The 16,500-nt window shown below is 35.0% G+C and overlaps 1 protein-coding gene across 1 annotated transcript; it reads left to right on the top strand.

Annotated features, from left to right (window-relative positions):
• Nucleotides 1-636: 636 nt before the first annotated feature.
• LOC125680836 (uncharacterized) lies at nt 637-13,541 on the top strand. Its single transcript, XM_048920618.2, has 12 exons — nt 637-985; nt 6,692-6,877; nt 7,189-7,317; nt 7,409-7,472; nt 7,809-7,954; nt 8,061-8,135; nt 8,340-8,489; nt 8,599-8,674; nt 8,791-8,885; nt 9,421-9,614; nt 10,909-11,069; nt 13,208-13,541. Exons 1-12 carry the CDS (start codon nt 898-900, stop codon nt 13,248-13,250), a joined length of 1,407 nt encoding a protein of 468 aa, XP_048776575.1. The 5' UTR covers nt 637-897; the 3' UTR covers nt 13,251-13,541.
• The last annotated feature ends 2,959 nt before the right edge of the window (nt 13,542-16,500 follow it).

Raw genomic sequence — 16,500 nt, 5'->3', positions numbered from 1 at the left:
TCAACTTTAAATATCCTGTTTTAAAAGAGAGATGTAAAGTCGGACACAGAAAAAAGTATCAGTTTTTAAAAATATAACATATGGAGAATAAGATTAAGTTAACATATTAAACAGATTCTTTATATCACGATCATCTCTCATGTACAATAGCATTCATTTAATCATCTCTGCTGGTGGACAGTCTGTCCCCGAGGATACTTGTCGCTCGATGTATGTTCTTTCACTTTTCATAACGTAAATGCACTCCAATCTTTTTAGTAACTCTTCATTATCGAAATTATCTAATGAGACTGTAGTTTTTTGTTTATTTTTTGTTTTTGTTTTTTAATATACATGTACTAAAAACAACAGCAAAGAGGAGGTAAAAAATCTATTTATCCCCCCCCCCCGACTTTTGCTGTTTCGCCCCTATCTAAGTAGCGCAGGCCATGACCCTGTAATAAAGACATTATACTTGCCAATGAATACAAGTGTGTCCGTAGATCTTTGATCAAGGTCAATGGCACTAATAAAGTTAGTTGAAAACATTCTTTGAACACAAAAGATATGACCTTAAGCCAATGTCATTTGGCCTAGGTCAAGGGTAAAATCTTTTTTTTAAGCAAATCCCTGATCATGAATTTGCATAACTCCAGACTCCAAAGTTTACGATCAACATTTTACACTAAGCCCAAACTCTGCCATAATTAGGTCACATTCTTTCTTAACTATCTGTCCTCATGATGACCCTCAGGTTCTCGATAAGTCCACAATATGGGCCATATCTTGCACAAAGCAAAGTGATAGCTAATTCCCTGCCTGTAGTCTTTGCTCCTTTAATCCCTATTTACCTGTAGGTAGCGTTTTGGAATATTATGAAGTATACAGACTGACCCATACACTTGCGCAGTAAGGAAGATGTATGATTTGGTAGTCGATAATCTAGAAACCAAAGTGACCCTCAATGAAGGACAATTAACATTTCAGTCGAATGGAAGTTTAGTCAGTAAGTAAGACTTTTCAAATTTTGAATAAGTGCAGGGCATAGGTAACAACCTATAATATGTATCATATGTATGGCGAATGATCTGATCCATCGGAATCTTTGTAGACGTATGACAATAGTCGCCATACAGTTGGTAAATCACCGTAAAATCCCATGACGGTCGTGACTGCCTATTGGTTTGGGCGCTCGCTTTACAACCTGGATGTCTGGGTTTTATTCTCGATCACGGTGCATCGTCAGGCCTAATCCGTAAGTAGCGACTGTTACTTCCAAGCGTCCGGCATTAGAAAAGAAAGTCACGAATATATTCAATATGAACAAAGCTCCTGTACGCTCCTGTAGCCGACTGGATAGAGCATCGTGCTCAAAATCACAAGGCCACCTCTGGTAGGCGCGGGTTCGAATCCCACTCGAGCCGGTAAGTACGAAAGTTTCCCAGTTTACTTTCGGAAGGTCGGTGGTCTCTTCCCAGATACATTGAATCTGGGTTCTCTCTTCCACCAATAAAAACTGGGCGCCACCAGATAACTGAAAAAATGCTGAGTGTAGCGATAAACTATGGAACGCCGCAGCTGTCTTAAGGCTACAAAATAAGCATCATATTATCAATAACATACAATATTAAGTTTATTCTTTATATCATTAGGTCTATTCTTTATATCATTAAGTCTATTCTTTATATCTTTAAGTCTACTTGATATAATATGTAGTGAAAACCCTATCCTATGATGACGAATCAATATAGTACATTGTCGAATGCGCATAATATTCAGTCTAAAATCTATAATAAGTCGTCTAAAACTGTATTTTATTAAGTCATATTCATTAAGCAGTGGGTTCAGACGTTATGAGATGATATCAAAACAACATGGCATACGTTTTTTTTTAAAACAATGACACCAAAACCATATCATATTAAGTCTATCCTTTATATCACTAAGTCCATTTGATATGCTATGTAGTGGAGAAACTATAATATGATGTCACAACAATGTATTATATAGTCGGAGTTCTGATGTATCTTGTCAAAACTATATACCATAAAGTTATATCCGTATAGCACATGGTTCTTGTCAATATGAAGTCAAAACATGTCATTGGAAGGTCATTTTATATATAACAGTTTGATGTGACTACATGTTATTAAGTCACGTTTATATGTGATACATTGAGAAAAAGTTAAAATATGTTAAGTTACTTTAATGTATCCTGTCGTGTTGAAATGCTATTGCATCAAATCATTCAACGTATGATAAGTCGTCATATATATGATGCTGTGTTCCGAATATTTCTCTCTCAAAAGTGGATGTTTTGTATGAAATGAGTATTTTTGACAATGCCTTTAATATGGGCCACATTTTGGGAAAAATTGGCTTTGGAGAATACTCTTACTAGAGGATATTTCTCCTGTGTGTTTATTATTAGCACAAGAAATGAAGATTTGAGGCATTGATATGCATGCGTTTCATATGGTTTTCAAAGACCCAAACAAGATTTCTAGTCCAATGGGAATTTTTAGTTTCAGAAAATGTTTTAGAAAACATTTTAAACAACAATTAAATATTAAAGAAATATCTACTTTCGATCTCTGAAAGCACGATCTATTGCAGAATAAGAAAGTTTGGAATGTCTGATATAACTGATACTGAACTAGATAATCATGTGGATGCATAGAAGGTTTCTATATTGCGGAGAGAGAACGTTTTAGGATAAATAAGAAAACAAAACGGTATTAATATCCAATGCTGTCGTCTAAGACATTAAGTCTGCACTCTGCATCGTGTGAATGAAACAGATATGAACGAAAGAAAAATGAGCAGATTAAAAACACAGTCTATGATGCTAGAGGAACAATCTCATATATGGCACGTAGATACCAACCATACACTCATACGATGACACTTGATCATTTGGCCTGCCCTGGAGTCAGAACCTCTACCCCCGGGGATCATGATATGAACTTTACAATTTTGGTAGAGTCTTTCCTGCGCTATGTACATGACTATGTGTTTTCGTTGATAGTCTTCCACATGTCGCACATTGTTCTTTAATGTTTAATTCTCCAGACTACTTCGGGATGATTAAGAATAGATTCTCTGTATTTGTAATTTTTTATACATATATTGTCACTTAGGGTGCACATTTCTCTGCAGTTTTTCAGATGACCATGAACAGTTTAAAGTTAACTTGCTACAGTTTTGACTAATTTCGGAAAGCCCACATTTTCCCCATTTTCGTTTACTTCGTTCAAAATGTTTTTCTGCCAATTTCTTCTCATGGGATTTTTTCATCCTAAGTTTTCTCCTAGTCCTGCTTTATTAGAGAAACAGCATAGTCGTTTTGGACGCTCTTTTGTCCTGTCTACGCTAAACAGAGAAAATGCATAGAGATAAACTTTTTTAGGTGCATGATTTTTCCTATGTTTACTTGCTGAAAGATTTCTCAGAAGGTTGCTGTTTAAATTTTTTGGGGGGTTTGTTTGTTTTATTTTGTGGGGGTGTTTTTTTTTTTAAATTTTCCCCTCGTGCAGCCTCTTTAATTCATCGTTGGATAAAATACTGATCATTTCTGGAGATACGTTTTCCTACTTGAAATCCTTTTAGTGAAGCTTTTCTCGTAGCCCTTTTGGGGCGAGAAATTCCGAATGCTCTTAATCATTCGGAAAACAACAGCATAACATATAAAACCGACATAACGGTGCATTATTTTAACAGTGTATTATAACGTAGCGTAATGTAATATACAACGACTGAATGAAACCTAATTTGGACAATGTATTATAAATATTTCACAATACAACATTTAAAACAGTAAATAACATATAAACACGACAAACCGATATAAGAAAATTCCTTAATCATACACCGTTTTGACATCATTATTGCACATTGGATCACATGCCATACAAAAATGAATTAATGATGTATAGTTATGACATCATATTATAGTTCCTTCACTGCATATTATATCAAGTGGACTTAATGATATAAAAGATAGACTTAATATAATATGATTTTGGTGTCATTGTTTTAAAAAAAAAAAAGAAGACTTTATGCCATGTTGTTTTGATATCATCCTATAACGTCTAAACCCACTGCTTTATGAATATGACTTAATGAAATACAGTTTAGGCGAAATATTATAGATTTTAGACTGAATATTATGCGCATTCGACAATGTACTACATTGATTTGACATCATAGAATAGTGATTTCACCACATATTATATCAAATAGACTTAAAGATATAAAGAATAGACCTAATGATATAAAGAATATACTACATGTATAAATATTGTATGTTATCGATGATATGATGCGTATTTTGTAGCCTTAAGACAGCTGTGGCGTTCCCTAGAAAACAGCAAACAATCAATCAACAATCACGGTAGACGTTGTCACGACAATGCCCCTCACTATTACCGCCATCAGCGCCATACAAGCTCCTGTATCACGGTAGACGTTGTCACGACAATGACCCTCCCTATTACCACCATCAGCGCCATGCATAGGTCAAAATTTGTGACACTTCATCTAGGGCAAACACAGAAACACCAAAAAGTGGGACCAGGTGCCTAGGAAAAGTAAGCACCTTCTGTTCATTGGACACACCTATCATGAGCCAGTAATCTTGATCAGGTAAATGGAGTAATCCGTAGTCATTAGTACATGTGTCACAACTCGAACAAAACATTTTTGCCTATACCGAATCACTTCGTACACCCAAGTCCAAGCTTCAAGTTTAGATAACCATGCTATAGTATTTAGAATTATCAAACCAATGACTATCAATGATTGGTAACTATCAAAAACCAGGATGTCGCGCTTTCTGAACAGATTGCTTCAGTTAACAAAATTAAAAATGTTTGAGTGGCTTGGGCTACCAACAGAAACAGGAGATTAGACATGCTGATAGAGCGATATCAGTCTATTAAATGATATTTACGCTAGATGAAACCCCGCTCAAGCGCGGGAAATCACAATAGAGGAGGAATTAAATAGAACAATTGAATAGAAGAGGAACCTTTCAATGACTTGTGTGTTTGAATTGTTGCGCACATAAAATGAATGAATGATATCTTTAATTAAAATGAATTCAAGAACAATTTTTGCATAATTGCGTGCATTAATCATGTTATATTCATTGATATCATATAGTGTAAATAAAACTTGATAATTCGGAAGTCACTTGGAGCTCCAAATTAAATGTTCCTTATAAAAGGCGAAGATAACGAGCAGTGATCAATTTGATAACTCATACAAGCAATACAAAATAGAAGCAAAAGTGGACGACTCTGTGTTGTCTTTTATTTCGAGTTCACAGGGATATATCGAATCGACATATGAATGAAAATTATGATTGTTAATAGATAAAACGCCGTTGATATATCTAAATGTCGAATTGAAGGCCACAGCAAGAATTCTTTTCTTCTCACGTAGAAGTTTATGAATGATTTCTGCTTCATAGGATTATAAAAGCAGGTCGGCTAACAAAGGAGCACAATTCGTGCCAATGGGAATTCCGACAGACTGTTGGAAGACCTGATCACCGAAGACCACGAAGATATTGTGAATGAGGAACTCCAGCATATTTTTTATGTAATGTTTTCACTACATATTATATCAAGTAGACTTAAAGATATAAAGAATAGACTTAATGATATAAAGAATAGACCTAATGATATAAAGAATATACTTAATATTTGAATACTTGTATGGCGCTGATGGCGGTAATAGTGAGGGTCATTGTCGTGACTACGTCTACCGTGACTGTTGATTGATTGTTTGCTGTTTTCTATGGAACGCCACAGCTGTCTTGAGTCTACAAAATACGCATCATATTATCAATAACATACAATATCAGAGATTTGGATTCTCTATCGCTGACTACCTTTCACGAAATCTCTTCAGATTATCAAGCAGATCTAGGTATCATTGTTATTTTACACAATTTCTGTGCTGCTGTGATTTCACTTTCGTATGAATTTAGGAAACGTTTTTCTGTCGTCTGCTGAGCACAGTATTACGTGGCATCAAATGTTCAAAAGGAGTCACTCTAAAATCTGTCCCAGTATTCGTAATGTTTACAGATTCCTTGGAATTGTATATCAAATTTTAATACATACAGAAATATATATATATATATATATATATATATATATATATATATATATATATATATATATACAATTCTTAATGCTCTGATATCTTATCTACAATTAGATCCGACACTTTGGATGTTGAGTGTTGTTGGTGTTTAGCGTTCTCTCTCTCTCTCTCTCTCTCTCTCTCTCTCTCTCTCTCTCTCTGTATGTATTTAAACATATCGCCACGTATATAAACTCTCTATATAGCACTTGTGACCTAGTAAGTAAAGACTCTGCTTATTATTAAAAAGAATAAAAAGTTCAGCTGAATAAATCTTTTTCTATCAATGCAAAACACAATTTTCACATCGACAGGTTAATGTAGATTGTCCATCACTATGCGATCATTTCAAATTGATGTAGATTGTTTATCACCTGTACGAGCATGTAATGTTGGTGTAAACTGTACATCCTATACACGAGCACATAATCTTTATTTTGATATAATCATAAATCATGTAAACTAGCAATTAATGTGAATTACATGTTTATAAAGTACTTGTTTTTAGTCATGAATATGAAATATGCTGAATATTCAAATCATCGATTTTTTTTAAAAGCAAAATATGGGTTCGGTGATATCATTGGATATGAAGAGATAGTGATAGGATGGTTTTGGAGGACTGAGATAACTCGATTGTGGCTAATCGAACATGGTTCATCAAACCAATTGCTAAAGAAGTGCAAGGTGATTTCTGGGGAACAACGGAAACCTTTCCAGCATGATTTAACAGAAAAGAGAAAAGGTACAGTTAATTTCTCAAATAAATCAGCAATGAAATAAATGTTTATCTCACTATAATGAATATCATTTAGCGCCTTCTAAAAGCCATTATTTCTGCAGTTAAGAATATCATCATGATCTTATATCCTTGGACGAATTTGTCTCCGGGTTTTGGCACTCTAGGTTTCCTTTTAGCTCTTACAAGTTTATTGTTATTTCGAATTTCCAAAATTTCGGCTTGAGCATCACTGAAAGGACATTATTTGTCGAAATGCGCATCTGGTGCATCAACATTGGTACTGTATAACTTTTACATTAGTCTAGATTTTTCAGAATCAAAACATCCCAAAAGAGTGTTGGTGTTGATCAACTCTATTAGCGGTAATGGTACTGCCAGGAAAGATTTCACAGATATCGTGGATCCACTTTTCATACTGTCCGGTATTTCCATGGATATAATCTGTAAGTATACATCATTTTTACAATATAGAAATTATCTAAACTGCTAACTATCGAAGTGACAAAGACTTAATGTAAATGTTTTATGTTTCAGTCTCGGAGCGTTCTGGACACTTTACTGATGTTGTGAAAACCTATGATTTTACGAACACTGATGGGTACTAAGTATTTTCTGTTTTCAAATATTTTCTTTACATAGAGAGAGAAAACCGTTTGCTCCGTTGACTTGATCAAGATATAAGGCTCACGGCGGATGTGATCGGTTCACAGGGGATGCTTTCGCCTCCTATGTACCAGAGCCCACCTCTGTTATGTCCATTGGTCCATGTTTGCCCAACGCTTAATTTTGTAATCCTTATAGGAGCTATGAGATTGATCACTGTTCGTTATATTTACCGTTTATAAACCGTATGGTGTGATTCATGAAATATGATCATTGTAAAACTTGTTCATTCGAAGTTCTCCACCAGTGAGTTCAAACATATCTATTCCAGGATTGTAGTACTTGGAGGTGACGGGTCATATCATGAAGTGGTCAACGTGTTGATGAGAAAGAGACAGGAAGAAAAAGGCGTTGATATAAATGACCATAATTCATCACTCTCCCACTTGAATATTCCAATAGCCATGATACCATGTGGTAATGTTCCCACCATAATCGTAGCTCATAGATATGCTATTGTTTGAAATGTTGTAGTTCTAAGGTGACGAAGTAAAAATTACATTATTTGTACACCTTTACAAAGGATCTAGAAATGTTGTGGCAGAAAATAACACAGGCAGCAAGGATGTTTTAACGGCTGCTCTTCATGTCGTTCAAGGTAAGATCCTGTCGATCATTGCATTTAGTGTATACATTTTATTGAAAATGCCCATCAAAGTATAACAAGGGCTAGAATGGAGATTTTGTCTTACAAGACATTGCATGAGGATGTCATATAGCATATAATTATATAATTGTTAATATTCATGTAAAACGAATACACAACAAACCTCTGAAACAGATAGTAATTTGAATTCAACAGGGAGAATAGTTTCTTCACATCTGATGGGTCTCTACAGTAAAGGTAAACTTGTTGGGTTTGCTGGTGCAGCCTCTACGTATGGGTTCATTACGGATCTTGTATTTCACTGCGATAGAAAGTTCCGTTGGCTGGGACGATCTCGATACCGTTGTAAGTGTCAAAGACTGTCTCTATGAAATATCCTTATACCATGGATTTTTTTGAGTCAGACTCATCGAATTGTTTTTCCATTTCATTATTTGTTTTTGTCTGTATGCAGATGTTTCGCTGTGGATGCTTCGTTTCAAATCTCATAGAGAACGCGTTTTCGATGCTAAAGTCACATTTCACTCATCGTAAGTATATAATTATCCAACACAGAATGAGGGGTAAAAAGTACTATCCACATAGCATAATGCTTTATAAATCATAAGATATTTAGAGATTACAAGTAAATATGTATGCTTTTCAGAGTCACCGAGCGACGTAACACTGAGACCAACGAGACAGAGATCTTTGTTGCTGATAGAAAGCTAACTGGATACACTTCTTATACTTCTGATACAGGTAACAATCAATAATGACAAAATTTGTTATAATTACATATACATAAAAGCAGTAAAACATAGCTTTTATATTACCTACATGATTATTTTTTCTATCATGGGACTTTTATCAGACGTCATGAAGATTGCACTGCTTGATATGAATAAGTTCACTTGTCGGCTTCAATGTTTGTTGACGAAAATCAATGAATATATAGACATTCGTATACACGACTGAAATATTAAATAACAATTACTGCACCTCAGCAAGGGTACTTCGCCACCACTATGACTGCATTGTGCCTGGTTTCCAACATAGCTCTGTCATTTTGAATACGCATATACTGATATCGTACCCCAGGAGTACACTACTATCATATGCAACCGTTCAAAATACTTCACATTTGCCTGAGCTGATACCATGTCACCAATACTGCCTCCTATCATTCATTGCAGTATTTCAAATCGGTGAAACCAACATTCTTGGTGCAAAAATAATAGATATAAACTTTAGACTTTTGCTATTTTAAAACGTACTTCTATAACTTCCTTTACAGTGGTCTTCAACCGGAAGTTCTGGAATATGATGACTCTCAACGGCAACGTCATATTTGATGGTAATGTCGTGATTGACGATGCCAAAATGTTTGTTATCAAACCAACAATGTGTTCGTCTTTTATCTTCTATGACAGTGTGTCTGTCGCATCTGTATTCAAGTTTTTCAAGCACATCCGTGAAAGGACACCAATGGTAAGATTTAGTTGCTGGATACTGGTTTCTATAGAATCATAGATTGTTTGATTGCTAATACTAACAGTTTACACATTTGATTCTAATTGAACAAATGACTGATTGATGAAGTACATAGCAAAAATATTTAGGGAGAATGAAAGGAAAACTATGAGGCTTTTTCTTCTTATATTGTCAGAATACACGATGGTTCGTCACATTTTTTATTCCATGAAATTTTCACAAAATTAATGGGGAATGTGCAGTAGAAATGCCTCTCAAATTTTATGATTCTTTAGTAGATTATCGCTGGACAAAATCATCCAGTATTCCATGTTTTATCAACAAGTGCTGGTATGATGAAAACCTTTGAACTTGTGCCTTATATTCTCTAATAAGTGTATATTTTGTGACTGTCCATTAACTATATATCACATTCTTTTAGAATACAGTGATTTTACGCCCATACAGAATACACTTTTTGCAAGAACCTTTTAAAAACATTGACAATCATTATATCATACAATATTACAAGAATGCGATTTTTACAGAGAAATATGAACATTTTTATAATACAACTGTTTATATATATTTAACTTTTAATGTCCGTCGGATGGAAAGTTAAACGGTGTCCCGTTGTCAAGGATCACAACCCCCTTGGCACGTAAAAGATTGTTTCCCTGATTTCGAAAAAGAGTAGGCTCACTGGGGACCGTCAAGAAAACTCAAACACTGACAACCAAACATATTTAAAATAAGTTAACCGCCGTAAAATGGCTGAAATATTGCCAAAACGGCGTAAAACCATAATCAATCAATCTTTAATAAGTGCTGGTATGCTCAAGACCTTTGACTTATGCCCAATAGTCGTTAAGTATTTTTAAATTTATTACTACGTTTCAAGGTTTAACGATACTCGAGTAATATGCTATACTGACCTTAATTTTCGCATGATCTCTTTAATGACTATCATCTACTGACATCCAGAATATGACGTATATCCGTTAGAAAAGCAACGGTATCGGATCACACATATCCCAAATTTCTGTTGGAAAGAATCACGAACGTCAAGCTCATTATCTGATTACGACCTTGACATTGTCCTTTTTAGTCTCAAAATATACACGTGTCTTCTTCTGACAACGGACAGAAGAGGAGACCTAGAAACAACCACATTAATTATCGAATGACTGTTAATGCAATTGGAACCTGTAAAGTTTAAAGGCACATGTATTGACTTATTTATAAAATTGTCAAAATAACGTTGTTGATGTTATGTGCAACAAACACAAGCTTATGCAATATTATTTGAAAGGAATTGTCAAGAAATGAGATGGAGGTGTTAACTGCCAAAGGAATCACAGTAGAACTGACACACGGTTTGGACGAAGAGAACCCGGAAAAGATGATGTTAAAGCGACTTATTCTGCTGGACGGGGAGATGTTCGAACTGGAGGCCCCATCATTTCAATTATGGTATCGATATAGTAAATCAAATAATTTATTTGTAACACGCAATTTTATAGGATGAGCAAACTGAGAAAAAAATGTTATGTCGTATATAGGGACACGTCACCTTGAGAACCCGCACGACACTACTTTTTATTTATTTTTCTCTCTTTTAAATTTATTTCTCAGCAAGTTTTGGGTCCTCTATAAAATGGAAAATCAACGGATACAGTAGGATTTGTAACTGCATAAAAACTCTTACAAAGATGCATTGCTAAATCCAGTAAGTTTTCTACCAAGCCCCTATCTTTGCTCCTCGCGATAATATTAACAGCTGTGAAGGAGAAACTTCAAAATTACTGTGCCACTACATATGCCAGAAGTGGTGTAAATCAAATGTGTAATCTAAAAAATTCTAAAGAACTTTTGGTAAACTTGAAATGGCAAAATTTTTCTCAAATCAACAAAATCAAAACGTATGACTCTTCAACACTTTACACGACCATTCCTCACGATAAATTAAAGACTAGACTTTTTGACATCATAGACAGTTGCTTCTTCAACAAAAATAGAAAACGGAAATATTCATATCTAGTAATCAGTCATCCCCAAAATTACTTTGTTAAACATCACTCTGATTCCACGCACAAGTACTCTCAAATTGAAGTAAAAAATATGCTAAAATTCCCCATTGATAATATCTCCGCGGTCTTTGGTGATCAGGTCTTCCAACAGTCTGTCGGAATTCCCATGGGCACGAATTGTGCTCCTTTCTTAGATGACCTGTTTTTATATTCATATGAAGCAAAATTTATTCAAAAATTTCTACGTGAGAAGAAAAAAGCTCTTGTTGTGGCCTTTTAGATATATCGACGACGTTTTATCTATTAACAATAACAATTTTCAAGATGTCGATTCAATATATCCCTGTGAACTCGAAATAAAAGACACCACAGAGTCGTCCACTTCTACTTCATCCTTTGATATTTTATTGAAAGTAGATATTAACGGCAAACTAACAACTAAATTTATAACAAACGGGATGATTTCAGCTTCTTCATCGTCAACTTCCCATGTTTATGTAGCAATATTCCATTATCATCTGCACAATGGTGTTTATATCTCTCAACTGATTCGATATGCATGAGCTTGTTCTGCATATGGTCAGTGTTTTTAAAATCGAGACAAGCTACTGACAAACAAGTCGATAGTACAGAGGTGTCAACAGTCTTGTTTAAATCAACATTTCGCAAATTATATGGTTGCTATAACGATCTAGTTTGTCAATACAACCTATCATTGGGTCAAATGCTGTTTCATACCGATTGTTAGATCGTTCTTGGCACATTGATTTTGTTTACAGTTAACTCCGTTTACCTGATCAAGAGATAGGGCTCATGGCGGGTGTGACCGGTCCACAGGGAATTCTTACTCCTCTAGGCACATCATCCCACCACTGATGTGTCCAGGGGTCCGTGTTTGCCCAACTATCTATGTGGTATTGTTTATAGGAGTTATGATATTGATCACTGTTTATTATCTTTCCCTTTCATAATTTATAATATGAGATAACACAAGAAAGAATCCGAATCTTAATATTACATGACTTGAAATAGGGATCTGATTTACCAAAATGATATTTTGACTCCAAACATACAATTTATAAGTAGAATATATTGAATGCAAGGTGAAGATAACGAACAGTGATCAATCTCATAACTCCTACAAGCAATACAAAATAGATAGTTGGGCAAACACGGACCCCTGTACACACCAGAGGTGGGATCAGGTGCCTAGGAGGAGTAAGCATTCCCTGTTATCAATCAATCTTAGAAAGACCTCGTTTTAATTACTTACTGTATAGTGGCAGTGTTTTGTAACGTGTTAACGTCTGTTGGATTTAAACACTCTTTGAACGAATCTTGTGATACGCAATATAGCATTCAAATCACCAGGAGTTTGACTTGATTGACTAACATCAAACATGTTTACCCTGATAGTCTCTTCACCCCCACCAAAGAAAAACTCTCACATACTATTTAACGCCGATCTTGTTTGATAATTACTTTGCAAAAGATGAACAATAGTAGATGTAGGAATTTTGTTACCTTATTTAAGTTTGGTTATATTCTATGCAGCGGATGCTCTCTGATTTTTTTTTTCAGGTACAAGCTGAACGTCGTACAGATCTTTTCAAGCTACCTGTGATACTGTTACACTTACGCAGCCTTTGTTCGCAAAATGAAGTAGAAGTTTGTCTATGGAAGTGTTTCTCGGTTTTACGAGCACATTTATTTTCTATTTGCTTAAGATGTCCACGTTTTCATGTTTATATTTCGTATGCCCTATCTTTGGACACATACATACTTTTTTTATATTTTGAATGCAGAATTATGTATACAATTTTCTTTTATATATTTCGTATTTGTAACTTTTGTTCTATATTGCATGTTACGTTGTGAATATTGTATATTAAAAAGGTGAATATTTTAAATGAAATGATGGGTAATTGTTTTTTCCTCTAAAGAGTACTACTTGTCAAACACTATCAAATTAGTTTAGTTATAACGTCAAATTCTATCCTATTTTTGATCCGTGCAAGGCATCACCATGAAGATATAAACAAATAAACTTTACATGTTAATGTGTCGTATAGTAATCACCCAAGAATCGTGTAACAGTTAAATTTTTTTTTTTGGTATTTGAGAATAAAACTTGGTTATTTTTTTTAGAAAGTTACAAACTACAATTCACACACGTTTTTTCCTTTCGGTCACAGGAAACTAATCATTTATTTTTTATTTCTATTTTGCATGATTCTTAGGTGAACCTGTACTTAACACATTTTAAGAGAAACTTTGCTGTTGTTGCCCCTTAACTTTGAAATTTTCATACGGGCCACAAATTGAAAGTCTTCGAAAGATTGTTCTCTATCTGGGTTGGATCTTAGTCTCTTCACTTTTGTTTTTAGATATGAAGTCGCTTAAACATTATGACGAAAGTTCGAGTTGATTGTGGACCTGCAAGTGTTCCAATGAATTAAACATATGACTGGCCCTGCATATTATCAAATAGATAATAACACTGCAAAACTTTAATCGTCGGATACCCACGGCTGATCTCATATTTTACTTACCACATGTGGACAAACTGACCAAAATATCGTTATTAAGTTCGTCGATTTAAAGAAACAATGAGTGTCTGATAATAAATTTGGAACTCTTCAATTTTGCAGATATGTTTATTGGTTTGCTTCATTCTCTGACCAGAGAACGCGTTACGCAAGCTTTACCTATACCTCTGTCAGTACCTTTAAAACCGTTCCCGCATTATGATTCAATAGATGATATAAACAATAGAAATGAAGGACAAAAATATTGCACAATCTATACAAGGTGGCAAGCACGCCAGTTAAACATAGGAAACCATTACACGTGGGAAGTGTATAACAGTTGTAAAGTAAACAATAGGAAACAAAACGCTGAAAAGTCAAGTCATGCAAATGCAGCTGTTGTGCTTGTTCGTGCTTTTTTATTTACGTCTGTTGGTAAAATCACTTATAGCTCTACAATTAGCAGAGTTGCCTTAGAGTTTGTCCGACTTCTCCTTATCCCGCAGGTAATTGTTTCCTTACCATGTAAAATACAATGCGAAATGTTTCCTGTGCACATTTTGGACAACTGTTTTTGAATTTTTATATGGAACAGGGTGAGTACTCAATAACGATATATAGTCGAAATAAGCCTAATTTGGGCGCTTTAGTTGAAAATTGCAGTTTCTATCCATTGAATGAAAGGTAAAGATAACGAACAGTGATCAATCTCATAACTCCTATAAGCAATACATAATAGAATATGATGTTTTTATGTGGAAACACAAAATGTTTCGAAATTATTGGTAATAGTTGTACACGGATCTTGCAAAAGGCATTGACAGCGGTGTACTATAAGTGAAGTAACGCGTCATCAGGTGAGAGAATAGATTGGCTTGATATGCAATAATGGCGGTGCCTATCAAAACGTATGGACTTTGTCTTAAAACAATAAAAGACAAATCGTATAGGTCACTGAAAACGTGAACATTGAAAGGCAAATTAACAGCTAAACTTTACGACAAACGGAATGACTTCAGCTTCTCCTTCCTCAACTTCCAATATATTTATGAACAATATTCCATGATCACTGTATATGGTGCTTATATCTCTCATCTGATTCAATAAGCAAGAGCATGTTCTGCATACGATTAAATTTTAAAGCGACACTGGTTACTGGCAAATAAATTAATGTACAGGAGTTTCAACAGTCGTTGACGTAATCATTTCTCAAATTCTGGAGAGGAAAGGATGGAGTGACTAGACTCAATTACGTTCCCCAGGGGCGGATCCAGGAATTGTGGTTACGGGGGCGCCACTTTATGAGGCAGTGGGTCCAGGGTGAAACCCTGGTGGGGATCCAGGGGCGAATCCCCCGAAAGCTCCTGGATTTAACAGATTTTATGGGGCTTGACATGTTTCTCCTATTAAGACATTTGTACTATTTTCTCTCATTTTAATAAGGTGAAATTAATAAAATAACCCAAATTTTAAGGGGTTTTTGGAAAAAATTAGGTTCTCCCAATAAAGTAATTCAAGAAATCAAAGGATTTTGTCATTTATTTCTCCGAAGGTGGAAGAAATTATTGCTTCTTTTATCGTTTAGTACATTTTCCGAAACAAGATACCGCGATTTACCTTAAATTTGAAAATTTTAGGGGGGGGGGGGCGCCGGCTGCGCCCCCTCTAAATCCGCCACTGTTCCCGTGTGCCCCCCTGACTGATTCAGAGGAGGGGCTATATGCCAAATTTAAATTTTATAGCTTTTACAACACATCTGACACAGGAGTATTATCAATCTGGCTATCAGATTTGCAAACCCAGATGAAGATTTTTTCCCAAACTGCAATACCATTACCTATAGTTGCCATTTTCCAAGTAAGGCCCATTCGGAATTATATACCAGTTTCTTTGACAGCTTGTATACACAACGGTTACTTTTAAAGTTTTAAAGAATGAAATACAATGGAACATGTTTTACAGGCCCCGGATTTCATTTTAAGAGATCAAAACATTGGAGAAATGGAAGGTTAGATAGACCAAGACAAACTTGCTTAGTTATATAAAGAACATAATTGGCACTGGAACTTGAATTCGAAAGATCGAGAGAAGTCACCTCTAGTTGTATTGGGCAACCCTTGTTCCTAAGACAAATTAGGAAATTATGAGGAAAAACTTGAAATTGTGACATATATGAGATCTTTAAGTTATATTGTCATATGTTTTTAATGAATGGCACACTTTCGATACTCCATATCATTGCATTGATATGTGTTATCTTTACTTTTTCATCGGCGTCATATGGCCTAATATCTCAAAAATTGCACTGACACGGACTTCATCCCCTGCATATTTGAGGGTTTGCGT

The sequence above is a fragment of the Ostrea edulis genome, chromosome 1 (genome assembly GCF_947568905.1).
Source record: "Ostrea edulis chromosome 1, xbOstEdul1.1, whole genome shotgun sequence".
In the NCBI taxonomy this organism is placed as follows: domain Eukaryota; kingdom Metazoa; phylum Mollusca; class Bivalvia; order Ostreida; family Ostreidae; genus Ostrea; species Ostrea edulis.
Note: the sequence above shows the minus strand (reverse complement) of the source record. Positions and strands in the feature narration are given on the sequence as shown.

Coding starts and splice junctions, on each gene's coding strand:
- LOC125680836 (XM_048920618.2), top strand. CDS start 898: ATGTATGATTTGGTAGTCGATAATCTAGAAACCAAAGTGACCCTCAAT. Junction 8,136..8,339: donor TGCTCTTCATGTCGTTCAAG/GTAAGATCCTGT, acceptor TGAATTCAACAG/GGAGAATAGTTTCTTCACAT. Junction 8,675..8,790: donor AAAGTCACATTTCACTCATC/GTAAGTATATAA, acceptor TATGCTTTTCAG/AGTCACCGAGCGACGTAACA.